Below are 27,911 nucleotides of genomic sequence, written 5' to 3'. Positions count from 1 at the left end.
TTTATGATATAATGTAAAGTAGTCTTTACTGCTGTAAAGCAGGATAAGGGGCTAAAGAGTGATGAAGTGTGCTAATTTACATCAGTTGGTCAGGGAAGGCCCTTTCTGTTTGAGCAGAAACCTAAATGAAATGAGGAAGGGTCATGTAAAAATCTGGGAGTGAGAACCTTCCAGAGAGAGCAAGGTCAAGGGCAAAAATAAGATTGGTATGTTTGAGGAATAGCAGTGAGAACTCTGGCTGGAACTGAGGGTCAGTGAGGGAAGAGTGGGAGGAAATGTGGTTCAAGTGGTAGCTAGTGGCTAAGATTGGCTTGACCCAGAAATGAGAATGACAGGCAGAAGGTGAGAAACTTGGGAGACCTGAAATGCAGTATTCGAGTAGCAAGCGGTTGAAAATATAAGACAAATAGGTGTTGATACTAGTAGATTAAAACATCACTTAAGAAAAATTTGCAACGTATGAAATAAAGGTGAAGTGGTAAATGAATTACCATATATTAATCATCCAGATTCAGTAATTATTTGGACTTGACCACATTGCTTTATCCATCCTTATGTAGGATCATCTTCCTTTTAAAATCATGAAATTGGCAAGAAGGAAAAAAAAAGAACTTGGCCAAAGATGATAACATTTGTAACCATATTTCAGCTCTGTCTTGATATTGTTCTGTTTTAGAGAAATGTATTTAGGGTACCCATAGTGACATTTAGGAGGAGTAGCTATGCTGGTAAATGCTAGTGTTGATGGGACCACTCCAATATTTGTCCTTAGCCGAAATCAGTGTGCTATAATTATAACATCTTTATAACGTTTTCAGTTTGCCAAGCAATTTCATATTTGATTCTTATAATAGCTGTATGATATATAGGTGAAGTTAAGAATCTCATTTTATAAATGAGGACATTGAAACTTAGGGAAGTACAGTGACTTCTGTAAACTTATAAAAAAGTGGCAGAGCTGGTCCTTAAATCTGTGTCTCCTGACGCCTTGGTTAGTTATCTTGAGACCTCACGGGTAGGCTTATTCACCTAATACTTTTGAACCATGTTAAATTAACTTTGCTATAAATACATTAACCAGTTTTTAAAGGTCATATTTTTACTGATATAGGGGGAAATTTCAAAGACTGAATTATGAGTTTAATAGAATTGCTTTCTTTTTTTGTAGGCAAGCAAAAATCTAAATAATTTCATCTGACACAGAAGGCATTTGTGCTTTTTGGTTTTAGAACAAAATATGGTTTCTGTTGACATACATAATTAGTTCGCTAAGCACTGCGACCTTCATTGTCTGAAACCATAACTAGAACAATTAGAGTTGAATATTTGTAGCTTCCCTTCTTTTCTTTTTTTTTCCACACTGTTTATTCACTGCTCTCTTGTCTAGATTTGACTGAAATTAAGAATTCAGTCCTTTAAATTAGAAGAACTACTTGATAGCAGAACAAAATACCTACTGAGCATTAGAAATATTCCATAGTGCTTTTCAATGAATTTTCAAATAACTTTTTTTAAAAAATGGTAGATGTAAGAAACAATTGGAAAAACTTTAAGCTTTTTATTATACTACTTTATTTTTACCAGCTCAGTGGTAAATTGGATTAAAGAACAATGTTAAATATGTGTGTTTTAGAAGATGTGATGCCTTGTATTGTTTCAGAAGTCTGATTAAGGCTAAGACAAGTTCTTTTATATCCTTTCTAGAAAGTTTCTATCTTTTTCTAATAAGCATTTTAGAAATTAGGTTTTACCATTCATAATGTAATATATTGATAACATCAAGAAACTTATTTCCAGTATCCTTCTCTTGCATTATTAAGATAGATTTTTAGTCTTTGGGCGAATTTTTGTTAATGTTGAATCTTTTATTTTTCATTAAGTGTTCACCCATAGATGCTGATTGTCAAATGTAAAGCCTTTTATAATGTTAATGTCAAGGTATATTTTCAGGATTTGAAAAACATAAGTAGTGCCAGGAAAAATTACGTGAGCTTTTTTCTTTTAGCTTTGGTCTTGGGCAGCTACAGGAAAGGCCATAGACTAGGAGTTGAATTTACAGGGAGAAGGGTTACTGTGCACCATGAAGTGAGCAGACATTTAGTTGGCCAGTACGGAGAAAGGGAAGAATATGGTCTGAGAAGTGGCTGGAGAAGTGGGTAGGGGTCCGACTATCAGCAGTGTTATGAGCCATGTTATAGCTATTGCAGTGTTGAGAAAGTTCTCTGGAGTGATGGATAGTGTTAAGTGGTGCACCCAAGGAGGGCATGGGGGAGTTATCCTCCCCCAGTGCAGTTGGTCTTGCTTTGAAATGGGTTACATTTATGACATTAAAGTAAGTTTTGTTTTTAATTGAAGTATAGTTGATTTACAATGTTATGTTAGTTTCTGGTGTACAGCAGAGTGATTCAGTTATACATATAGATACATATTCTTTTTCATATTCTTTTCCATTATGGTTTATTACAGGATATTATATGTAGTTCCCTGTGCTATACCGAGGACCTTGTTGTTTATTTTATATAGTTTGTATCTGTCAATCTCAAACTCCTAATTTATCCCTCCCCCACCCCCTTTCCCCTTTGGTAACCATAAGTTTGTTTTCTATGTCTCTGAGTTTGTTTCCTTTTTGTAAATATGTTCATTTGTGTCATATTTTAGGTTCTGCATATAAGTGATATCTTATGGTATTTGTGTTTCTCTTTCTGAGTTACATCAGTATGATAATCTCTAGGTCCATCCATGTTGCTGCAAATGGCATTATTTCATTCTTTTTACAGCTAGTATTCCACTGTGTATATGTACACCACATCTTCTTTATCCATTCATCTGTCGCTGGACATTTAGGTTGTTTCCATGTCCTGGCTATTGTAAATAGTGCTGCTGTGAACATTGGGGTGCATGTATCTTTTCAGATTATAGTTTTCTCTGGATATATACCCAGGAGTGGGGTTGCTGGATCATATGGCAACTCAATTTTTAGTTTTTTAAGGAACCTCCATACTGTTCTCCATAGTGGCTGTATCAATTTACATTCCCACCAACAATGCAGGAGAGTTCCCTTTTCTCCACACGCTCTCCAGCGTTTGTTGTTTGTAGATTTTTTTGATGATGGCCATTCTGACTGGTGTGAGGTGGTACCACATTGTAGTTTTGATTTGCATTTCTCTAATGGTTAGTGATGTTGAGCATCTTTTCATGTGCCTGTTGGCCATCTGTATATCTTCTTTGGAGAAATGTCTGCTTAGGTCTTCTCCCCGTTTTTTGATTGGGTTGTTTGTTTTTTTTGTTACTGAGTTGTATGAGCTGTTTGTATAATTTGGGAATCAAGCCCTTATTGGTCACATCATTTTCAGATATTTTCTCCCAGTCTGTAGGTTGTCTTTTCATTTTGTTTATGGCTTCCTTTGCTGTGCAAAAGCTTATAAGTTTGATTAGGTCCCACTCATTTATTTTTGCGCTCGTTTCTATTGCTTTGGGAGACTGAGCTAAGAAACCATTGGTACAATTTATGTCAGAGAATGTTTTGCCTGTGTTCTCTTCTAATTTTATGGTGTCATGTCTGATATTTAAGTCTTTAAGCCATTTTGAGTTTTTTTGTGTATGGTGTGAGGGTGTGTTCTAACTTCATTGATTTACATGAGGCTGTCCAGCTTTCCCAGTACCGTTTGCTGAAGAGACTGTCTTTTCTCCACTGTACATTCTTGCCTCCTTTGTTAAAGCTTAATTGACCATAGGTGTATGGGTTTGTTTCTGGGCTCTCTATTCTGTTTCATTGATCCATGTGTCTGTTTTTGTGCCAATACCACACTGTTTTGATTACTGTGGCTTTATAGTATTGTCTGAAGTCTGGGAGGGTTATGCCTTCAGCGTTGTTCTTTTTCCTTGGGATTGCTTTGGCAATTCTGGTTCTTTTGTGGTCCCATATAAATTTTAGGATTATTTGTTCTACTTCTGTGAAAAATGTCTTGGGTAATTTGATAAAATGAGTAAGTATTAAGACCCATTGGGCCTGCTATTATAAGAAGGAGTTTATAGCATCAGGCTATTTACAGAGTTTTTCAGCCTTGACTCTGTGGCATATTTGGCTATATGATTTTTTATTGTGGGGGATTATCCTGTGCATTGTAGGACCTCTAGCAACATTCCTGGCCTTTACCTTCAAGAAGCCAGTAGCACACCATCCCCAGCTATAACAACCAGAAATGTCCCTAGATGTTGTTTGGGGGGATGGGTACTAAAATTGACCCCAATTGCTAGCCAAGGGGTTATCAGGATCAATAATAACATGCATATTTTCTGGCAGCTGATGCCATTTGCAGCATCAGGCTTAGTCCATATCCTGAAGCTCCTGATTCCCAGATGTCCTAGTTTAATTCTGCAACCTCCCACAGCTAGGAGTAGGAAGTTCCTGGTCACAGCTGTCTCTAGGGCTCTGTTATTAGCAAAAGGCAGCAATAATGATATAATTGGAGGCTGTTGCTTCAATCTTGAATTGTTGGAAGTGAAGGGTCAGATTAAGACAAGTAGCACAGTTAGAGTAGCGCAGGTTGATATGGAAACAGAAGGAACAACGGTACAAGTCAACATCAAGAAAGCAGTACGTTTGACTCATAAATATCTGAAGGCATATATATTGGTTGGCATGGCCCATTGATGTATTTCAGTCACCTTTAGGGAGGCAGTATAATGTCGAGGTTAAAAATAAGGTCTCTGAAGCCAGACTGCCAGATTTGAATCCCAGTTCATCACTTGCTAGCTGCATGTCATTAAGCACATTTCTTAATCTTTGTGTTCTCTTACCTGTAAAACAGGAATAACAATGGTATCTAGGTTTGCGAGTTGTGGTGGGTTTGAATGAGTTAATGCATAATTAGAATTAAATCAGTTAGTACGTGAAAAACGTATAGAACAGTGCCTGACACTTGGTATGTACTCATTGTTGGCTCTTACTATTCTGGTAGGGCTCCATTTGCAAGAGGATACATTATTTAAATTCTTTAACCTTCCTAGCCCTCAGTTTTCTCGTCTGTAAAATTGGGAGAATCTTACCGACCTTACAGGGCAGTTGTGAGGGTTAAATGAAATATTTCCTGTAATGTGCTTATTAATAGCACAGTGCCTGGCATGTAGAAGGTAGTTAATTAAGGTCAGCTTTTTGGTTATTATTGGCATATTAGATTAGGGAATCATGAAGGTATCAAACAAGTTCCATAGCTAACTTGTTCACTAACATTCTCAAAAGTTTCTAGACCATTTCATAGTTATCACTTGGTATGCAGAAGCACTCATAAAGATAATATAAGACCTTTTCACATTTATCCACTTTTTGCAGGTCAGCTGTCAGGCTCTTACGTTGCAAGCAAATGAAACCAACTCCAGCTCACTTACATAGAAAAGACATTTGCTAAGAGGATCTGATGTAGCTTACTGGAAGGTTGGAAAACCAGTATGCATGCTCCATATCTGGGAGTATGCTCCAAATCACGGTTCAGCACGATTTCAGTGAGGGCACTGTCGCTGCCATTGCTTAGCACTGGCCCTAGCACCTCGCACTGCCAGGACTCTGGTGACTAGCTCTGGTGACTGGGTTCTGCCCCTGGTGCTGTGGCCACTGCTGAAGGCATTTGGTCTCACTACAGTTGTGGCTGCCCCAGAGTGAGTTCCTCATCATTCCTCTTTCTTGTTATCGCTAGTTTCTGATTCCAGGTCTGGGGCAAGTGCCTTTGATTTGGCAGAGCCAAGGTCATATGGCAGTGCCCCCAGAGTTTGGGAAACAAATAATTATAATGTAACCTATATACCACTTATTATATGCCAGATACTTTTCTAAGTACTTTATATTTTATTTTATCCTCACAACAACATCGTAAGGTAGGCACAATACTATTATCATTTTACTGATGAGGAAAGAGAATTTTAGGAAGTTTACATAGCTAGTATGTGGAGGAGCCAGGGATTGAACTCAAGTAACCTGGCTCCAGATAGTTGCTTGATTATATGGTGTTTTGAGCTTTTATATAATAAGAAGCAGGCTCTGCCTTTCCCCAGACTTATGTGGAGGCTTTCCCCAACATTGTGGGGGACTGTGGCTGGGCAGCCAGGAGAATGAGATATACACAGTACTTGGCTAAAAGTCTGACTTGGCAAACCAGTCATTGCCTCTACGGCTGCCTTAAAAGATCTAGGATGAGGGACACTGGATCTGAGGAACAGAGGGATTTTTTTTAATGCTCTGCCATTTTTTAGATATTCTCTTAGAGGTGAGTGCTTGTGAATTTTCAGACTCTGGATCAAACGGAATATATGTCTGTAAATGACACTAAGGATTCTGCAGTAATTTTTATAGTGAGAGGGTATTGACCTAATTTATTTTTGTCATGAACACATATTTTGGAAGGTGACAAACTTTATTTGCTACTGGGTTGTAGAGCTGCAAGTCCGTTCTTCTTGTAGGTGGGCAAGGAAGATCATGATCAGGGCCATATGCCTCCCGCCATCAGACTGGTATGGTCTCCCTGAGGGTGGATTTTGGGCTTTCAGGCAAAACAGGTCCTCTGTCCTTAGAGATAGTAGAATGGAATTCACCCTTAAAAAAAATTGACAGTTTATTGAAGTAAATTTTGCATATGATAAAATGCATCCATTTAAAATACGCAGTTTGATGAGTTTTTTTTTAACATCTTTATTGGAGTATAATTGCTTTACAATGGTGTGTTAGTTTCCGCTTTATAACAAAGTGAATCAGTTATACATACACATATGTTCCCATATCTCTTTCCTCTTGGATCTCCCTCCCTCCCACTCTCCCTATCCCACCCCTCTAGGTGGTCACAAAGCACTGAGCTGATCTCCCTGTGCTATGCGGCTGCTTCCCACGAGCTATCTATTCTATGTTTGGTAGTGTATATATGTCCATGCCTCTCTCTCGGTTTGTCACAGCTTACCCTTCCCCCTCCCCATATCATCAAGTCCATTCTCTAGTAGGTCTGTGTCTTTATTCCTGTCTTACCCCTAGGTTCTTCATGACATTTTTTTTTCTTAAATTCCATATATATGTGTTAGCGTACGGTATTTGTCTTTCTCTTTCTGACTTACTTCACTTTGTATGACAGACTCTAGGTCCATCCACCTCATTACAAATAGCTCAGTTTCATTCCTTTTTATGGCTGAGTAATATTCCATTGTATATATGTGCCACATCTTCTTTATCCATTCATCCAATGATGGACACTTAGGTTGTTTCCATCTCTGGGCTGTTGTAAATAGAGCTGCAATGAACACTTTGGTACATGACTCTTTTTGGGTTTTGTTTTTTTTTTTTTTTTTGTGGTACGCGGCCCTCTCACTGTTGTGGCCTCCCGTTGCAGAGCACAGGCTCCGAACGCGCAGGCTCAGCGGCCATGGCTCACGGGCCCAGCCGCTCTGCGGCATGTGGGATCTTCCTGGACCAGGGCACGAACCCGTGTCCCCTGCATCGGCAGGCGGACTCTCAACCACTGCGCCACCAGGGAAGCCCCATGACTCTTTTTGAATTATGGTTTTCTCAGGGTATATGCCTAGTAGTGGGATTGTTGGGTCATATGGTAGTTCTATTTGTAGTGTTTTAAGGAACCTCCATACTGTTCTCCATAGTGGTTGTACCAGTTCGCATTCCCACCAGCAGTGGAAGAGCGTTCCCTTTTCTCCACACCCTCTCCAGCATTTATTGTTTCTAGATTTTTTTGATCATGGCCATTCTGATTGGTGTGAGATGATATCTCATTGTAGTTTTGATTTGCATTTCTCTAATGATTAATAACGTTGAGCATTCTTTCATGTGTTTGTTGGCAGTCTGTATATCTTCTTTGGAGAAATGTCTATTTAGGTCTTCTGCCCATTTTTGGATTGGGTTGTTTGTTTTTTTGTTATTGAGCTGCATGAGCTGCTTATAAATTTTGGAGATTAATCCTTTGTCAGTTGCTTCATTTGCAAATATTTTCTCCCATTCTGAGGGTTGTCTTTTGGTCTGTTTATGGTTTCCTTTGCTGTGCAAAAGCTTTGAAGTTTCATTAGGTCCCATTTTTTAATTTTTGTTTCTATTTCCATTTCTCTAGGAGGTGGGCCAAAAAGGATCTTGCTGTGATTTATGTCATACAGAGTTCTGCCTATGTTTTCCTCTAAGAGTTTGATAGTTTCTGGCCTTACATTTAGATCTTTAATCCGTTTTGAGCTTATTTTTGTGTATGGTGTTAGGGAGTGATCTAATCTCATACTTTTACATGTACCTGTCCAGTTTTCCCAGCACCACTTATTGAAGAGGCTGTCCTTTCTCCACTGTACATTCCTGCCTCCTTTATCAAAGATAAGGTGACCATATGTGCGTGGGTTTATCTCTGGGCTTTCTATCCTGCTCCATTGATCTATCCTTCTGTTTTTGGGCCAGTACCATACTGTCTTGATTACTGTAGCTTTGTAGTATAGTCTGAAGTCAGGGAGCCTGATTCCTCCAGCTCCGTTTTTCGTTCTCAAGATTGCTTTGGCTATTCGGGGTCCTTTGTGTTTCCATACAAATTGTGAAATTTTTTGTTCTACTTCTGTGAAAAATTCCATTGGTAGTTTGATAGGGATTGCATTGAATCTGTAAATTGCTTTAGGTAGTAGAGTCATTTTCACAATGTTGATTCTTCCAATCCAAGAACATGGTATTTCTCTCCATCTATTTGTACCATCTTGAATTTCTTTCGTCAGTGTCTTATAATTTTCTGCATACAGGTCTTTTGTCTCCTTAGGTAGGTTTATTCCGAGATATTTTATTCTTTTTGTGAAATGGTAAATGGGAGTGTTTTCTTGATTTCACTTTCAGATTTTTCATCATTAGTGTACAGGAATGCCAGAGATTTCTGTGCATTAATTTTGATTAGCTCTAGTAGTTTTCTGGTAGCATCTTTAGGATTCTCTATGTATAGTATCATGTCATCTGCAAACAGTGACAGCTTTACTTCTTCTTTTCCAATTTGGATTCCTTTTATTTCCTTTTCTTCTCTGATTGCCGTGGCTAAAACTTCCAAAACTATGTTGAATAAGAGTGGTGAGAGTGGGCAACCTTGTCTTGTTCCTGATCTTAGTGGAAATGGTTTCAGTTTTTCACCATTGAGGACGATGTTGGCTGTGGGTTTGTCATATGTGGCCTTTATTATGTTGAGGAAAGTTCCCTCTGTGCCTACTTTCTGCATGGTTTTTATCATAAATGGGTGTTGAATTTTGTGGAAAGCTTTCTCTGCATCTATTGAGATGACCATATGGTTTTTCTCCTTCAATTTGTTAATATGGTGTATCACGTTGATTGATTTGTGTATATTGAAGAATCCTTGCATTCCTGGAATAAACCCCACTTGATCATGGTGTATGATCCTTTTAATGTACTGTTGGATTCTGTTTGTTAGTATTTTGTTGAGGATTTTTGCATCTATGTTCATCAGTGATACTGGCCTGTAGTTTTCTTTTTTGTGACATCCTTGTCTGGTTTTGGTATCAAGATGATGGTGGCCTCGTAGAAGGAATTTGGGAGTGTTCCTCCCTCTGCTATATTTTGGAAGAGTTTGAGAAGGATAGGTGTTAGCTCTTCTCTAAACGTTTGATAGAATTCACCTGTGAAGCCATCTGGTCCTGGGCTTTTGTTTATTAGAAGATTTTTAATCACAGTTTCAATTTCAGTGCTTGTGATTGGTCTGTTCATATTTTCTATTTCTTCCTGATTCAGTCTTGGCATGTTCTGCATTTCTAAGAATTTGTCCATTTCTTCCAGGTTGTCCATTTTATTGGCATAGAGTTGCTTGTAGTAATCTCTCACGATCTTTTGTATTTCTGCAGTGTCAGTTGTTACTTCTCCTTTTTCATTTCTAATTCTATTGATTTGAGTCTTCTCCCTTCTTTTCTTGATGAGTCTGGCTAATGGTTTATCAATTTTGTTTATCTTCTCAAAGAACCAGCTTTTAGTTTTATTCATCTTTGCTATCGTTTCCTTCATTTCTTTTTCATTTATTTCTGATCTGATCTTTATGATTTCTTTCCTTCTGCTAACTTTGGGGTTTTTTTGTTCTCTCTCTAATTGCTTTAGGTGCAAGGTTAGGTTGTTTATTTGAGATGTTTCCTGTTTCTTAAGGTAGGGTTGTATTGCTATAAATTTCCCTCTTAGAACTGCTTTTGCTGCATCCCATAGGTTTTGGGTCATTGTGTCTCCATTGTCATTTGTTTCTAGGTATTTTTTTAATTTCCTCTTTCATTTCTTCAGTGATCACTTCGTTATTAAATAGTGTATTGTTTAGCCTCCCTGTGTTTGTATTTTTTACAGATCTTTTCCTGTAATTGATATCTGGTCTCATAGCGTTGTGGTCGGAAAAGATACTTGATATAATTTCAATTTCCTTAAATTTACCAAGGCTTGATTTGTGACCCAAGATATGATCTATCATGGAGAATGTTCCATGAGCACTTGAGAGAAATATGTATTCTGTTGTTTTTGGATGGAATGTCCTATAAATATCAGTTAAGTCCATCTTGTTTAATGTATTATTTAAAGCTTGTGTTTCCTTATTTATTTTCATTTTGGATGATCTGTCCATTGGTGAAAGTGGGGTGTTAAAGTCCCCTACTATGAATGTGTTACTGTCGATTTCCCCTTTTATGGCTGTTAGTATTTGCCTTATGTATTGAGGTGCTCCTATGTTGGGAGCAACATACAATTGTTATACAGTTGTAATTGTTATTACAATTGTTATATCTTCTTCTTGGATCGATCCCTAGATCATTATGTAGTGTCCTTCTTTGTAACTTCTTTCTTTTTAACATCTTTATTGGGGTATAATTGCTTTACAATGGTGTGTTAGTTTCTGCTTTATAACAAAGTGAATCAGTTATACATATATATATGTTCCCATATCTCTTCCCTCTTGCATCTCCCTCCCTCCCACCCTTCTGTAACTTTTAATAGTCTTTATTTTAAAGTCTATTTTGTCTGATATGAGAATTGCTACTCCAGCTTTCTTTTGGTTTCCATTTGCATGGAATATCTTTTTCCATCCCCTTACTTTCAGTCTGTATGTGTCTCTAGGTCTGAAGTGGGTCAAGATCTTGTAGACAGCATATATATGGGTCTTGTTTTTGTATCCATTCAGCCAATCTGTGTCTTTTGGTGGGAGCATTTAGTCCATTTACATTTAAGGTAATTATCAATATGTATGTTCCTATTCCCATTTTCTTAATTGTTTTGGGTTCGTTATTGTAGGTCTTTTCCTTCTCTTGTGCTTCTTGCCTAGAGGAGATCCTTTAGCATTTGTTGTAAAGCTTGTTTGGTGGTGCTGAACTCTCTCAGCTTTTGCTTGTCTGTAAAGGTTTTAATTTCTCCATCAAATCTGAATGAGATCCTTGCTGGGTAGAGTAATCTTGGTTGCAGGTTTTTCTCCTTCATCACTTTAAATATTTCCTGCCAGTCCCTTCTGGCTTGCAGAGTTTCTGCTGAAAGTTCAGCTGTTAACCTTATGGAGATTCCCTTGTGTGTTATTTGTTGTTTTTCCCTTGCTGCTTTTAATATGTTTTCTTTGTATTTAATTTTTGACAGTTTAATTAATATGTGTCTTGGTGTGTTTCTCCTTGGATTTATCCTGTATGGGACTCTCTGTGCTTCCTGGACTTGATTAACTATTTCCTTTCCCATATTAGGGACGTTTTCAACTATAATCTCTTCAAATATTTTCTCAGTCCCATTCTTTTTCTCTTCTTCTTCTGGAACCCCTATAATTCGAATGTTGGTGCGTTTAATGTTGTCCCAGAGGTCTCTGAGACTGTCCTCAGTTCTTTTCATTCTTTTGTCTTTATTCTGCTCTGCAGTAGTTATTTTCACTATTTTATCTTCCAGGTCACTTATCCGTTTTTCTGCCTCAGTTATTCTGCTATTGATCCCATGTAGGGTATTTTTAATTTCATTTATTGTGTTGTTCATTGTTGTTTGTTTCATCTTTAGTTCTTCTAGGTCCTTGTTAAATGTTTCTTGCATTTTCTCTATTCTGTTTCCAAGATTTTGGATCATCTTTACTATCATTGTTCTGAATTCTTTTTCAGGTAGACTGCCTATTTCCTCCTCTTTTTTTAGGTCTGGTGGGTTTTTATCTTGCTCCTTCATCTGCTGTGTGTTTTTCTGTCTTCTCATTTTGCTTATCTTACTGTGTTTGAGGTCTCCTCTTTGCAGGCTGCAGGTTTGTAGTTCCCGCTGTTCTTGGTGTCTGTCCCCAGTGGCTAAGGTTGGTTCAGTGGGTTGTGTAGGCTTCCTGGTGGAGGGGACTAGTGCCTGTGTTCTGGTGGATGAGGCTGGATCTTGTCTTTCTGGTGGGCAGGTCCACGTCTAGTGGTGTGTTTTGGGGTGTCTGTGGACTTATTATGATTTTAGGCAGCCTCTCTGCTAATGGGTGGGGTTGTGCTCCTGTCTTGCTAGTTGTTTGGCATAGGGTGTCCAGCACTGTAGCTTGCTGGTCGTTGAGTGAAGCTGGGTGTTGGTGTTGAGATGGAGATCTCTGGGAGATTTTCATCGTTTGATATTATGTGGAGCTGGGAGGTCTCTTGTGGACCAGTGTCCTGAAGTTGGCTCTCTCACCTCAGAGGCACAGCATTGACTACTGGTTGCAGCACCAAGAGCCTTTCATCGACACGGCTCAGAATAAAAGGAGATAAAGTAGAAAGAACTAGTAGAAAAGAAAGAAAGAAAGAGAGAAAGAGAGAGAAGAAAGGAAGGAAGGAAGGAGGAAGGATGGAAGGAAGGAAGGAAAGAAAGAAGGAAGGTTGGAAGGAAGGAAGGAGGAAGGAATGAAGGAAAGAAAGAAGGAAAGGAGGGAGGGAGGAAGGAAGGAAGGAGGGAAGAAGAAAAGAAAGAAAGAAGATAAAGTAAAATAAAGTAAGATAAAATATAATAAAGTTATTAAAATAAAAAATAATTATTAAGAAAAAATTTTTAAAAAATAAAAATGGACGGAAAGAACTCTAGGACAAATGGTGGAAGCAAAGCTATACAGAGAAAGTCTCACACAGAAGTGTACACATACACACTCAAAAAAGCGGAAAAGGGGAAAAAAATCGTAAATCTTGCTCTCAAAGTCCACCTCCTCAATTTGGGATGATTCGTTGTCTAAAGGAGGGAAGCAAGGAAAGAAGGAAAGAAAGAAGATAAAGTAAAATAAAATAAAGTTATTAAAATAAATAATTATTAAGAAAAAAATTATTAAAAATAAACGGACGGATAGAACCCTAGGACAAATTGTGGAAGCAAAGCTATACAGACAAAATCTCACACAGAAGCATACACATACACACTCACAAAAAGAGGAAAAGGGGAAAAAATCATAAATCTTGCTCTCAAAGTCCACCTCCTCAACTTGGAATGATTCATTGTCTATTCATGTATTCCACAGACGCAGGGTACATCAAGTTGATTGTGGAGCTTTAATCCGCTGCTTCTGAGGCTGCAGGGAGAGATTTCCCTTTCTCTTCTTTGTTCTCACAGCTCCCAGGGCTTAGCTTTGGATTTGGCCCCGCCTCTGCGTGTAGGTCGCCGGAGGGCGTTTGTTCTTCGCTCAGACAGGACGACGGGGTTAAAGGAGCAGCTGCTTCGGGGACTCTGGCTCACTCAGGCCGGGGGGAGGGAGGGGTACGGAGTGCGGGGCGAGCCTGCGGCGGCAGAGGCTGGTGTGACGTTGCACCAGCCTGAGGCGTGCCGTGCGTTCTCCCGGGGAAGTTGTCCCTGGATCCCGGGACCCTGGCAGTGGCAGGCTGCACAGGCTCCCCGGAAGGGAGGTGTGAATAGTGACCTGTGCTCGCAGGTGTGGCGGCAGCACCAGCCTTAGCATCTCATGCCCGTCTCTGGGGTCCGTGCTTTTAGCCGCAGCTCGCGCCCATCTCTGGACTCCTTTAAGCAGCGCTCTTAATCCCCTCTCCTTGCGCACCAGGAAACAAAGAGGAAAGAAAAAGTCTCTTGCCTCTTTGGCAGATCCAGACTCTTCCCTGTACTCCCTCATAGCTAGCTGTGGTGCACTAACCCCCTTCAGGCTGTGTTCACACCGCCAACCCCAGTCCTCTCCCTGCACTCCAACCTCTCCCTGAAGCCTGAGCCTCAGCTCCCAGCCCCGCCCCTCCCCGGCGGGTGAACAGACAAGCCTCTCTGGCTGGTGAGTGCCAGTCGGCACTGATCCTCAATGCGGGAATCTCTCCGCTTTGCCCTCCGCACCCCTGTTGCTGTGCTTTCCTCCTTTGCTCCGAAGCTTTCCCCCTCCGCCACCTGCAGTCTCCGCCCGCGAAGGGGATCCTCGTGTGTGGAAACCTTTCCTCCTCCACAGCTCCCTCCCACTGGTGCAGGTCCCGTCCCTATCCTTTTGTCTCTGTTTATTCGTTTTTCTTTTGCCCTACCCAGGTACGTGGGGAGTTTCTTACCTTTTGGGAGGTCTGAGGTCTTCTGCCAGCGTTCAGTAGGTGTTCTGTAGGAGTTATTCCACATGTAGATGTACTTCTGGTGTATCGGTGGGGAGGAAGGTGATCTCCGCGTCTTACTCTTCTGGCATCTTCCCCTCCTCGATGAGTTTTGACAAATGTATAAACTTGGGAAACCCATAATCACAATCGAGATACAGATAAAGTTTCTTGTGCCCCTTTGCCATCAGTCCTCCCCTATCCACCCCTCTCCCCAGGCAACAACTGATTCGTTGTGATAAATTAATTTTGTGTGTTCTAGAGTTCTGTATAAATGGAATCATATAGCATGTATTCTTTTTGTGTCTGGCTGTTTTTGGCTCAGCATAATATTATGAGATTAATCAACAGTTATTGCATGCATCAGTAATTCACTTGAGGAATATTCCGTTATATGTATGTACTATAATTTGTTTATCCATTAACCTGTTAATGGGCTTTTTTTTTTTTTCTAGTTTTGGGCTCTTAAGAGTAAAGCTGCTATGAATACACATATACAAGTCTCTTTGGGACATTTGTTTTTATTTTTCTTGTGAATGCTTAGGTACAGAATGACTGAGTGATATGATCAAGTGTATGTTTACTTTTATAAGAAATTGCTAAACAGTTCTCCAAAGTGAAGTAGTTTTTTACATTTCCTCCAGCAGTGTATGCAAATTCCAGTTACTCTTTACCAACACTTGGTATTGTCAGTCTTTTTAAACTTTAGCCACTGTATTGGGTATATAGTTGTATCTTCTTGTAGCTTTAAATTGCATTTCCTTGATGATTAGTGATGTTGAACATCTTCTCATGCACTTACTTGCTATTCATTTGTTTTCTTTAGTGAAGCGTCTGTTAAAATTTTGGGCCATATTTTATTTGGGTTGTTTGTTGTCTTATTGAATTTTAAGACTTATTTATATATTTTGAATACCAGTCATTTGTCAGATACATATCTTACATCTGTTTTCTCCCTATCTGTGGCTTGCCTTTTCATTTTTTTAATGGTGTCTTTTTGAAAAGAAGTTTTTAATTTTGATGAAGTCCAGGTTATCAGTGTTTCTCTTATTGTTTATGTTTTTTGCTTCCTAAGAAATGTTTGCCTACCCCAAGGTCATTGTTCAGTCTACTAATAAGCCCATCAAAGGCATTCTTCATTTCTGTTATTAAGTGATTTTTATCTCTAGATTTCTTTTTGGTTCTTTCTTAGGATTTCTACATCTCTGCTTATGTTGCTCGTCTGTTCATGCATGCTGTCTACTTTATCCATTACAGCCCTTAGCATATTAATCATAGTTGTTTTTAAATTCCTGGTCTGATAATTCCAACGTCCCTGCCATTTCTGATTGTGATGCTTGCTCTGTGATCTCAAATTGTGTTTTTTTGCCTTTGGAAGCCTTGTAATTTTTTCCTTTATAGTCAGCCATGATGTATCAGGTAAAAGGAACTGCTGTAAATAGGCCTTTAGCAATATCTGGGTAAGGTGTGGGAGGAGGGAAGCACTGTATAGTCCTATGATTAGGTCTCAGTCTTTTAGTGAGCCTGTGCCTCTGGATTATGAACTTCACAAGCATTTCTCAGTTTTTCTGTCCTCCCCTTAGGTGGGACAGGATAGTTAAGAGTGTGCTGGGTTTGGGTATTTCCCTTCCTCATCTCTGTTAGGTGCTGGTTTTACCCAAGCAGGTTAGGTTCTGGTTTCTCCTGAGGGTAGGCCTTGTTAAGAACAGAGTGCTTGGTGTATTTCAAAATGGTTTCAATTCTCCACCACTTGCTGGAAGGATGAGGGGGTTTTTCTGCGATATTTGCAGGGGTAACCTGGTCTGGCTCGTGGAAGCAAAACTCAGTATTGTGGGACCCTGCTTATGACTGGGTCCCCTTGGAGTCTTTAATTCTCACAGTTGTCCACACTGAGCCTCCAGCAGCTCATCGATTACAGTTCAGGTTTTCCTACCCCAGCACTGGTTCCTGAGGTGTTTTTTGCTGTGGTGAGCCATGGCTCCCTGCCTTTGCCTGTCTCTCCAATTTTGGGAGTAGCGGTGTGCCCTGTGTGTCCCCTTTTACGAATCCAAGAAGAGTTGTTGACTTTTTAATCTCTTCAGCTTCTTACTTGTTAGAATGAATTGGTGACTCCCAAGCTCCTTCCATGCAGAAACGAAACCGAACGTCAAGGTCATGACTGAGTATTTCCTCACACCAAGATTACCACTGTTCTGCCTACAGTCATCGTTCCTTATTGGTTTTCTTTTTGAATTGAATCGTATGGTATGTACTCTTTGGGCCTGGCTTCATTGGCTCAACATTGTCTGTGAGATTTTTTGTTTTTAATAGCCGCAGTTCTGTTTTATTGCTGTGTAGCGTTCCTTTGTATGATTATGCTACAGCTTCTTTATCCATTCTACCGTTGATGGACATTTGGGTTGTTTCCAGTTTTTAGCTATTTTGGATAAAGCTGCTATGAATATTCTTGTATTTGTTTTATGATGGACACATGCACTATGTTTCTTGGGTATATTTCCTAGGAGTGGAGTTGCTGGGTCATAGGATAGGCATATGTTTAACTTTAATAGTTAAATACTGCCAAAAAGTTTTCCACAGTGCTTTTACCAATTTTTACTTGCACCAGCAATGTATGAGAATCCACATACTTGCTAACACTTGGTTTTGTCAGTCTTTCTAAATCTGGCCATTCTAATGGGTGTACGATAGTATCTGATTTGTGGTTTTAATCTGCGTGACAAGTTGAACTGAATGACTTGTAGATCCTCCCCGATACTAAAGTTTTATGTTTGGTTGTTTGTTTAAAGAGTCTAGTGCCTGCTTATAGCAGTCGTTCTCAATTAGCTACACGTTGGAATCACCTGGTGAACTTTTAAAACTTTAAGTTCCCCAGGTAGTTCTAAGATTCAGAGAGGGTTGAAAATCATTGGCATTTATGGATGAAACAGTCTGTGCCTCTCAGGACTTTGCTCTACCCTTTGGTGAGTGACATGTTCGTCTTTCTCCTTGCCCAAGCCAAAACTTGGGTAGGGGGCAGGGAGGGGGCATGGGTTATCCTACATTCCTCCCCCTCCTTGATCCCCCACAATCTAGTCACTCTGTCTCTTGCTTTACCTCCTAAAGAACTCTTGAATCTACCTTTTTCCATTCCCACAACCTTAATTTAGATCTTTATTATTTCTTACTTGGACTGTAAAATACCTCCTAAATAGTTCTTCTACTTCTAGTCTTTCCTTCTTTCCCTTCAGTCTAACCTCCTACCAGACTGTCCTCTAAAATAAATTGATCAGATTCTTCTGCTTCTTTCTCCCTTATCCCTTTTAGGAGAAGTCCACACTTCTTGGTCTGGCATTTATAAAGTCCATCATGATAGTCTCCTGCATACTTTTCTAGCCTCTTTTGTTATTTTTATTTTTCAAACTTTAAATTTTGATAAAATTTCATACAGAAAACTTAAACTCTTTACCCAGATTCACCAGTCATTGTTTTGTCCCATTTACTTTAATGTTTTCTCTTTATATATATATATATAGTTTCTTCTCTTTTCAACCATTTGAGAGTGATTTGCAGACATCATGTCCCTTTATTCCTAAGAACAAGGACTTTTTCTTATATAATCTCAGTACTTTTATCAAAATTAGAAAATTATTTAGGAAATTGATACAGTACTATTATTCAATCCACAGTTGTTCCAGTAATATCCTTTATAGCTATTTTTTTCCTGTTTTGTGATCCAGTCCATATTGTATATTGTATTTAGCTGGCATTTATCTTGTCTCCTTTTATCTGCAACAGTTCATCTACTTTTATTTTTCATGAGCTTAAGCTTTTTGAAGTATGCGAGCCAGTTTTTCTACTGCCTACCATCTATTTCCTTGATTTTTGGTCTTTATTATTATTTCCTTCCTACGTCTTCTGGTTTAATTTGCTCTTTTTCTGTTTTCTTAAGGTACAATCTTAGATTGTTGGTTTAAGATCTTCCTTCTATTCAAATATAAGCATTTAAAGCTATAAATTTCTCTCTAAGCTTTGCTTTAGGTGCATCGCACAAATATTGCTATGTTATGTTTTCATTATCATTCAGTTCAAAATATTTTCTTTCTCTTGTGGTTTCTTCCTTTTCACATTAATTTTTTAGATGTGTTATTTAATTTCCAAATTTTGGGGGTTTCCTGCATATCTCTATGGATTGATTGTAATGAAATTCCACTGTGGTCATAGAGCATTCTCTATATGATTTCACTCTTTTAAAATGTATTGAGTCTTGTTTTACGGCACCAAATATGACCTGTTTTGCTAAATACATCATGTTTGTGTGAAAATAATATGTATTCTGACATTATTAAGTTTCCTATTCCATAAATATTAGTCAGGGTGGCTGATGGTGTTCAGATCTTCTATGTCTATGCCAGTTTTCTTTGTCTAGTTGTTCTTTCAATTGCTGTAAGAGTGGTGGTAAAGTCTCCAAAGATGATTGTGGAGTTGTCTGTTTCTCCTTTTAATTCAGTCAATGTTTGTTTCATTTATTTTGAAGCTCTATTATTGGAACCAACATACACATTTATGATTGTTACATATTCCTGACGAATTGATCATTTTATCATTATGAAACATCTCTATCTTTGGTAATACTTAAAAAAAACCCTATTTTATCAGATATTAGTAAAACCATGCCAACTTTCTTATGCCTACTCTTTGCGTGGTGTATCTTTCTCCATCCATTTATTTTCCATCTGTTTATACCTTTGGCTTTAAAGTGCATCTCTCATAGATAGAAGATAGTAGGGTCATTTAAAAAAAAAATCCAGGTAATTCCCTGATGGTCCAGCGGTTAGGACTTTGCACTTTCATTGCCGAGGGCCCAGGTTCAATCCCTGGTTGGGGAACTAAGATACCGCAAGATGTGTGGCATGGCCAAAAAAAATAATAATAATAAAAATTCCACTCTGACAATCTCTGCCTTTTAACTAAAATGTTTAGTCCAATAATATTTAATGCCATTATTGATGTGGTTGATTTTGTATCTACCCTCTTAGTTTCTTTGTTTTTTACTTCTGGCAGCTCTGGTCTCAATTCAGGTCTTTTGGCTTTAGGTGAGCTCAGTCGAGTCTGTTCTGTGCCGGTACCTTGAGGGGTTAGAGATGTGAGTAGACAGAGTTTGGGAATCCCCTTTCTGGATCTTTCCTTTTCAGGATTCCCCTATACCTTTTACTTTTGTGAGCTTAACTTTTCCCCAACTCAGGACTAGTTTTCCCCTGGATGCTCTGGCAGCTACCGGGCGCACAGCATAGATAGGATTTAGTTTTAGGCTAAAAGCCAAGGAGATGGAAACTTGCTTGCATAGCTCCCTATCTCCCCTCCTCCAAGCAAGCATGTGCTCTCCACCAGAGTCTCTTTACTCTCCAGTGGTTTCAATTAATTGCTTTTTAAATTGTGTTCAGCTTTTACAGTTGTTTTCTGTGCAGGGTTGGGGAGGTTTAGTATAGGGGCTTAGTCCATTAGTTCCAGAAGCAGAAACCTGTCCTCGGAAGCCTCCTATTGTGGTTTTCCTCCTACCCTGCTTGCCATCCCTTATAAGTTTCCTTTGCTAGTTCCTCCCATGTCCAAATATTGGGGTGTCCTAGAGCTCAGTCTACAAACCTCTCTTTTCTATCTACATCAACTTTCTAGATCAGAGGTCAAGCCAAATCCACGCCTAGTCATTTATGTATTGCCTGTGTCTGCTTTGGGGCTATAACAGCAGAGTTGAGTAGTTATAACAGAGACCTTACAGCTCACAGAGCCTAAAATGTTTGCTATTTGGCCCTTTATAGAAAATGTTTGTTGACCCCTGTTCTAGGTGATCTTATCCAATCCAAGGGATTTTAATGTCATCTGCACACTGATGACTTCTAAATTTCTTATCCCCAGCTTCAAGCTTTCTCCTGGACTCAGTCTCATATGTCCAAGAGCCTAGTAACCTTATCCACATAAACCTTAATATGTCCTACACTAAACTTTAGCTATTTTCTCTATGTTGTGCTCCACCCCAAGTCTTGCCCAGATCTATTAACAGCAATTCCACCTTCCCAGCTGTTCAGGCCAAAAACCTCTGTAGTTGTCCTTCACCTCTCTTCTTCCCATCTTTCACGTCTGTCTGTAAGGAATTCCAATTGGTTCTACCTTCAGAATATGCCTAGAATCTAACCACTTCTTACCTCCTCAGCCACTGTCACCTTACTCCAAGCTACCATTATCTCTTGCTTAGATTATTCCATTAAATTGTTCTTCTTGCTTCTGCCTTTGCTCACTTATAGTTTAATGCAACACAGCAGGAAAAAAGTGATTCTTTTTAAACATAAGTCAGGTCATTTCACTCTTACGTTCAAACCTTCAAGTGGCTTCTCATTTCACTAAGAATAAAATCCAAAGTTCTTATTATGGTCTTTAAAGCTGCACATGTTCTCGCCCTTCGCTGCCTCTCTGACATTTCCTTCTGTTCTCCTCTGGCCCGCAAGCTGCATGGCCTTCTTCTTGTTCCTTGAAAAGCTGAGCATGTTCCCACCTCCTCGTCTTTGTATTTACTATTTCTTCTGCCTGGGATTCTGGACTCCCGGATATCTTTATGGCTCACTCCCTCACTTTATTCAGTTCTCACAAAAATATGATACCTCTTCTGAGGTTTTCCCTGACTACCTTATTTAAAGCAGCACATTCATGAACACATGCCCGTTAGCAATTATGACTGTATAACATGTGTATTTATTTATTTGTTTTCCCCAACTAGGATATGAGCTCTTTGAGGGTAGGGAGTTTGGTCTGTTTTGTTCACCACTCTACCCTGAGTATCTGATTGTGCCTGGCACATGAGAGAGCTCAATAAATTAGTAGAACCGATGAATGTATGAAAGAATAATCACCATTCTACCCAAATTGCTTTAGTTGCAGTTTCTAGAATATACTAGACTCTTTCTATTCTGCTCCTGTTATTCCTTCTATTTAGAATCTCTCCTTTACTGTGTCCCCATCTGTCATCCTATAAGATTCAGCTTAAATATCACCTCTGATTAAGTCTTCCCTCTGAGTGCTCACCACACTGTACTGTAATTATTTTTTACCAATACTTCTAGCTCCTAGAAGCCTAAGATCTGATTTCTGTTTCTATTTCATCCCATGCATATTGCCTAGAAGATAGTAAATACCTGTTGAATCACCAGCTATTTTTAGGAGGAAGAAAGTAAGAGCATATTTTACAATTTGGAAGAGTGATGATTATTTAGATAGCTAGATCTTAATCTTCCTGATTGGATTAGAGACCAAATACCTAGTGTCTGTACATCTCTTAACCACAAGGAGCAGAAACTTAACTCCAGTAGCCCCAAGTAAGCTGGGTATATTGTAAGGAGGCAGTGGCAGTGAGCAAAGTAGGGATCTCAAAAGAAGCCAAGATGCTGAGACCCTTCAATGGAAAAAAGAAAGTCTCTTCAACAAATGGCACTGGGAGAACTGGATATCAACATGCAAGTTGGACCCTGTCTTATACCATACACAAAACCAGCGCCAGAATGTATCGAAGACCTATAAGTATAAAACTCTTAGAAGTAAAGCTTATGATAGTGGATTTGGCAACGATTTCCTGAATATGACATCAAAAGCACTGGCAACAAAAGTAAAAATAGACAAATTGGGGGCTTCCCTGGTGGCGCAGTGGTTGAGAGTCCACCTGCCGATGCAGGGGACCCGGGTTCGTGCCCCGGTCCGGGAGGATCCCACATGCCGCGGAGCCACTGGGCCCGTGAGCCTTGGCCACTGGGCCTGCACGTCCAGAGCCTGTGCTCCGTGGCGGGAGAGGCCACGGCAGTGGGAGGCCCGCGTACCAAAAAAAAAAAAAAAAAAAAGAAAGGAACTTTTGACATATGTCCAACATGGATGAATCTTGAGGACATTATGTAAAGTGAGATAAGCCAGTCATAAAAAGTCAAATACTATATGATTCCATTGGTATGAGGTATTCAGAACGGTCAAATTCATAGAAATAAAAAGTAGAATGATGCTTGCCAAGGGCTCTGGGGGAGTGGGGGAGGGGAATGGAGAGTTGTTTAATGGGTGTAGAGTTTCAGTTTTGCAAGATGAAGAAGTTCTGGAGATTGCACAGCATTGAGAATACTATACATAACACTACTGAACTATACATTTAGAAATGGTTAAGATGGTAGATTTTACGTTACACGTTTTTTACCATAATAAAAAAAAACAAGATTTTCATAAGGTCATAATTTAGAAACAGAGGAAGATCTAGATACAGATAACACTTTGTCAACAAACTGACGAGTTTGATAACACTTGTCAAGTAGAGTTTGTGAATTTTTAAGCTGTGACTTTTCATCAAAATAATTCTACTCTTTGCTCTTCTTGTGCTTTCATTTGTCTTCCCAGTACCCTAGTTGACTGATTCGCTCAGCATCCCCAACTCAAACCTGAAAGAGTCTGGATTAGCTCAGGAAATTCCTCTTTCCTCTGTTGGGCAGTGGTTTTCTAACCCGGCCTTATCTTGAAACCTGTAGCTTGCGAGGCCTTGTGTCAGGGGTTCTTCTTTGGTTCAATCAGGAGCCACCCCTTAATTGGGGACTGTGAAAGAGACAGTTTGTCTTAGTAGAGATCAGTGAAAGTCTGTAAATATATGCATAAAAGTAGCCAGATATAATTTAAATAAGACATTTCAAATCCTTTTAAAGTAGATACTGCTTTAGAATAATAATAAGGAAGATATAGTGGATGCTATGGTGAGGGGCTCAGTTACCTTCTTTAGGACCAGGGCTGTCCTTCCAGGAGTGATGCCTGCTGAGGGCTCATAGCTGAGTCTCCCCAGGAATTGCCTCTGCCAAAGAGTACTGCCTTGTGCACGATTATACCCCTGTCCAGGGGATAGCCTGCATCTAATAACCAGGGGTAGGGATGCGGGGGTACAAAGGCCTGGCCCCCTTCCCTTAATTTGGAACAACTTTAAAGAGCCATCTCAGCTTCAGTGCTCCATATACGATTGGCCAAGGCCTATGATGTGACAACAGCATTGCAGCTCTGTCCAGTCTTACTACCTTCACTCACTGCATTCAGAGACCCTTCCCCCAGAATCCAATCTAAAGCAGAGAAGTTTTTGTTTTCCCCTCTTGAACTTTTGAAATCTTCTCTCTGAATTTTTTTTTTTGATTTTCAAGTCTTACATGAGATGTTCAGTTTATTAATTCCCTCACTAGTTTCAGGCCTGTGGTAAGGTGAACTGTGAAATACGGCATTTTTTAAACCAGTATTTTTTTAATAAGATATTTAGGAATGCAAGGAAATAACTGAGTTTTCTGGGAAATGTTTTAAGTGATATTAACAGGATTTTGCCTTATTATAAAAGTTCTCTTTTCATTGGCTTAACCAAGTTCAGTTTGATATTTTAGTCTTTTATTAAAACTGTCTCCATATAATTAAAGTACACTGATTTTGAGATACTTGGTAATTCACTTTTTTTGTTTTGCTATTTCGACATTTCCCCTTGGTTTGTTTTACTGCAGTGATATCCATAAGAAGTAACGCATGTGTGAGTATATGCTCAATGGGTGGGACAAGGGAGAGAGTGAGGGTGGAACATAATGATCATTTTAACACCTTCATAACTACAAATCAGACTTTTGATGTAGCTCGTATCCTTTCTATTCAGTAAACATTTATTGAGAACCCTGGGCTAATCTCTAATGATACAGAGATGTCTATGACTGTCTCTGTCCTCAAGGACCTGACTTTACTGAAAGGGAATGTATTAATTTATTTGCTTAGATTTGTATTCTGTTGCCCTGGGAATACAAAGATGTAGAGGTAGTCTATGAAATTTTGTGTCAGACATTAGAAACATCACTATGTATAAAGTTTGTCATGGTAAAGAAAAAGAGGTTTGTATAAGGAGTAGAAGTGTAATGTAAATGTGGACCTATGGGAAGCAGAACATTTCTAGAGCTGCCAGGAAATAGAAATGTGGCATGGGAAGACCGTAGGATTTATCCAATCTACAACTATTCCAAAAGGTTTGGTTTTAGAGGATCCAAAAGGAAGAGGGGCAGATACTTACTGTTCTAGGTATTTACTGAAGCGTCCAGTCAGTCTCCCAAACTGAGGCAGTGGTACTTTCCCCCAGAGCAGTGCCTAGCTTATCTTTTTTTTTTTTTAATATTCTCTAGAATCTAGTAGAGTGTCTTGCACATAACAAGTTTCACTAAAGATTGGTTAAATTTGTCTATACCAGTGTTTTTCAAAGTGTGGCCTGTAGATCCAAGAATCTTTCAGGTAGCCTGTAAAGTCAAAACTATTTTCAATCATACTAAGATATTATTTGCATTTTTTGATTTTTGTGTCATTTGTACTATTTACAAGGTAAGGATATTGCCCCCTGGTACCTACAATATGATCAAGAAATCTAAGTTGAATGCAGTTTTAAAGGCCAGATGTGTTTTTTATTATATTAGTATCATGTTTATTTCATAAGGATTAGGTAGGTTGTAATTATTTTTAAAAAGGGCTATAATGATGGCTTTTAAGTGCTATAAACATGAATATAGTCTTTTGAATGTTTGCCTTTTATGATTTGGTGTTATTTATGACTATTTCTTTCCTCCTTTTTTTAGGAGTCTACTATGGCTCAAGAATCTCCAAAAAATTCAGCAGCAGAAATTCCAGTGACTAGTAATGGAGAAGTTGATGACTCTCATGAACATGGCTTTAATAGGGTAAGAACACTTTTCTGTCTCTTAATACAGAGAATCATGATAAGCCCTTAAAGCTGAGACAAAAGTAATAGAGTTTAATATAGGAATATGTTCTTAGATAGGCTGAAATGCCAGGCATCCAATGTTATTATGGAGGGATGACTGGGTGGGTCGTGTTAGTGATTTGTCAAGAATGAGCTCCAGGCCAGTAAAGCATTTAGGCTTTGACGTTACTATCTGCAGCTTTATTACATGACCAGAACAAGAGTATATCTGATGATTTTGGCATATAACTTTAAGAAAATGACTTTATTTTACTTGTGATAAGAAAAAATATTAACTATAGATCATCCTTTAAAAAACTGGCACTATCTTATCTCTTTTCTTAGTACATAATTCCTAAGTAGGCTTCTCTTGACTTGGCCGTTACTTTCTAAAATGGCATATTTGACTCAGTGGAAAATGAAACTTGGGGTGTGTTTAATTTTGATCTGCTGTGCATTTGAAATTGACATTTAATGCATTTTAATGGAAGCATCATGGGTGTAGAGATAATGTGGGTTCAAATTTCAGCTGTGCTATTCCTAGCAGTGTAACCTTGGGCAGATATTTACTTAATCTCTTCTAGTTGTTGTTTTCTAATCTCTCTAAATGAGATCTTATTTTCATGGGGATATTAATATTAAATGAGATTAAAATAAGTTATATGCCTAATATAGTCCTAGAAATGATAATGATGGTTATCATTTCTGGAGATACTTGAATTAAACATCCCTTTTTATGACATTTGATACATGTGTACAACTTTAAATAACTTTAAAAATATAGTTTCATATTCTTGAAAAGGTATTGGTTGAAAGATACTTGAATTATTTTACAGCTTAAATAGGACTCTTTTTACTTCATATGTTTTAAGAATAAAATTCTTTATTTTAGTTTAACAGAAGGTGATATTTTAGATCAGGATTTCTCATTCTCAGCATTATCTACATTTTGGGCCAGGTAAATTCCTTAGTGGAGGGTTGGCCTGTGCATGTAAGGTGGTTAGCTGGATCCCTGGCCTCCTCCTAGTAGATGCCAGTAGCACCCTCCAGTTGTGACAAGCAAAATTGTTTCCAGATGTTGCCAAATGTCAAGGGTAGGGAAAAACTTGCCTCTGGTTGAAGACTACTGTTTTAGATAGATCATTTTAATGGATTTTTAGAAAATTCCACTGAATTTCACTTATTTTTGGCTCAGTAGTCCTTTGGAAGAAACAAATGTGTTTTCAAGCTTGGGATATGTTTATTTTAATTGCAAGTGTTTTAACTCGGTTTCTAGGCATCCATGGCCCAATATACGGTGACTGACAGAAGAAAGACTTAAATTCTGAGCACTCAAAGGAAATTTTCACTTTCTGGTATTTGAAAACACTAAGACACACTTGGATATTAAGGAGACTCAAGTTACCATCATTAGACAGTCTACCAATTACTTTATAAACTTCTATTAATTCAAATAATTTGTTATACCAGGATTTTAGTTAATGATTGCTTCATCTTATTTTTGGTAACAGTTCCTTTTTGTGAATTTATTCTGCAAACATTTATTGAGTGTCTGTTGTATACCAGGCATTGGGGATATCATCACAACAAAAATGACAGAAATACCTGCCACCAGGGAGTTGATACTCTTAATAGTGTAATGAAACCTTTGAGAAAAATGCAACACATACAAAATGCTGCATTATTTTGGGGATTCACCTGCCATCTTCCATCTTAAGCCTGTTCTTTTTTTTTTTTTGAGCTATAGCTTATACATAGTAAAAAGCACAAATGTTAAGTGTAAAGCTCAACAGAACCACTACCCACATCAAGAAGTAGAACATTTCGAGGTCCTGCCTTACCTAGCTCCCTCTTGCCCTCTTCTAAGCAATATACCTCCCTCCCTTCCAGGATAATTACTGCTATAATTCTGTTGTCATTGATTGCTTTTGACTCTTCCTGAACTGCATATAAATGGAATCATACAGTGTGTACTCTTTTCTGACTGGCTTTCACTCAACATTATGTCTATAATATTGTTGTTGTTGCTTTGGCAGTATTTAATTCTTTTTCATTGTAATATAGTTTTCCATTGTGTCAATACACCACGATTTGTATATCCATTCTTCAGTTTGGATACCTAGGTTGTTTCCAGCCTGTGCCTATTATGAATAAAGCTGCTGTGACCATTCTTATGCAGGTCTTTTGGTGTACGTAATCACCTATTCCTGTTGAGTATATACCCTGAGTGAAATTGCCAAGTCATGGTGATGTTTGGGTTTGGTAGATATTGTCACCTAGTTTGCCGAGTGGTCAAACCAGCTGACAATCCTGACAGCAGTGAATAAGTATTGTAGTTATTCCACATCATTACCAATTTTTGGTATTGTCATACTTTTAAATTTTAGCCATTCTGATGGAATCATAATGGTTATCTTATTGTGGTTTTAACATGCATCCCCCTGATGACTAATGATGTTGAGCATATTTTCAGATTATTATTATTGACTATTTGAATATTATCCTTTATGAAGTATCTTTTCAAGTCCTTTGCCCATTTTTCTATTAAGTATATGCCTTTTTCTAATTCATTTGTAGGAGTTCTTTATATGTTCTGGGTATAAGTCATTTGTATGGATGTGTGTATTGCAGATGTTTACCTCCAGTCTGTAACTTGCTTTTGTACTCTATTAATGGT

The 27,911-nt window shown here is 38.6% G+C and overlaps 1 protein-coding gene and 1 non-coding gene across 17 annotated transcripts in view; both read left to right on the top strand.

Moving 5' to 3' along the window:
* Nucleotides 1–27,911, top strand: part of ARFIP1 (ARF interacting protein 1) — a 127,916-nt gene that overhangs the window by 22,316 nt on the left and 77,689 nt on the right. For 14 of the 16 annotated variants that reach the window (XR_016393370.1, XM_089912328.1, XM_089912326.1 and 11 more), the window contains one exon: nt 25,110–25,211. Coding sequence is in view for 14 of the 16 variants with exons in the window: in XM_089912328.1 (XP_089768454.1) it covers nt 25,110–25,211 (102 nt within the window). In the remaining 2 variants the exon portion in view is untranslated. Of the gene's footprint in view, nt 1–16,568; nt 16,732–25,109; nt 25,212–27,911 lie in introns of those variants that run through there. The other 2 variants (XM_089912325.1, XM_089912338.1) reach the window with 2 other exon arrangements.
* Nucleotides 19,280–19,352, top strand: TRNAE-UUC (transfer RNA glutamic acid (anticodon UUC)). The gene has a single exon. It is a non-coding gene; the product is annotated as a tRNA-Glu (tRNA).

Source organism: Delphinapterus leucas, chromosome 5 (assembly GCF_059928025.1).
Source record: "Delphinapterus leucas isolate spDelLeu-1000000601 "Yukka" chromosome 5, BTC_Dleu_Yukka2, whole genome shotgun sequence".
Taxonomy (NCBI): domain Eukaryota; kingdom Metazoa; phylum Chordata; class Mammalia; order Artiodactyla; family Monodontidae; genus Delphinapterus; species Delphinapterus leucas.
This window is presented reverse-complemented; position numbering and strand designations above follow the sequence as displayed.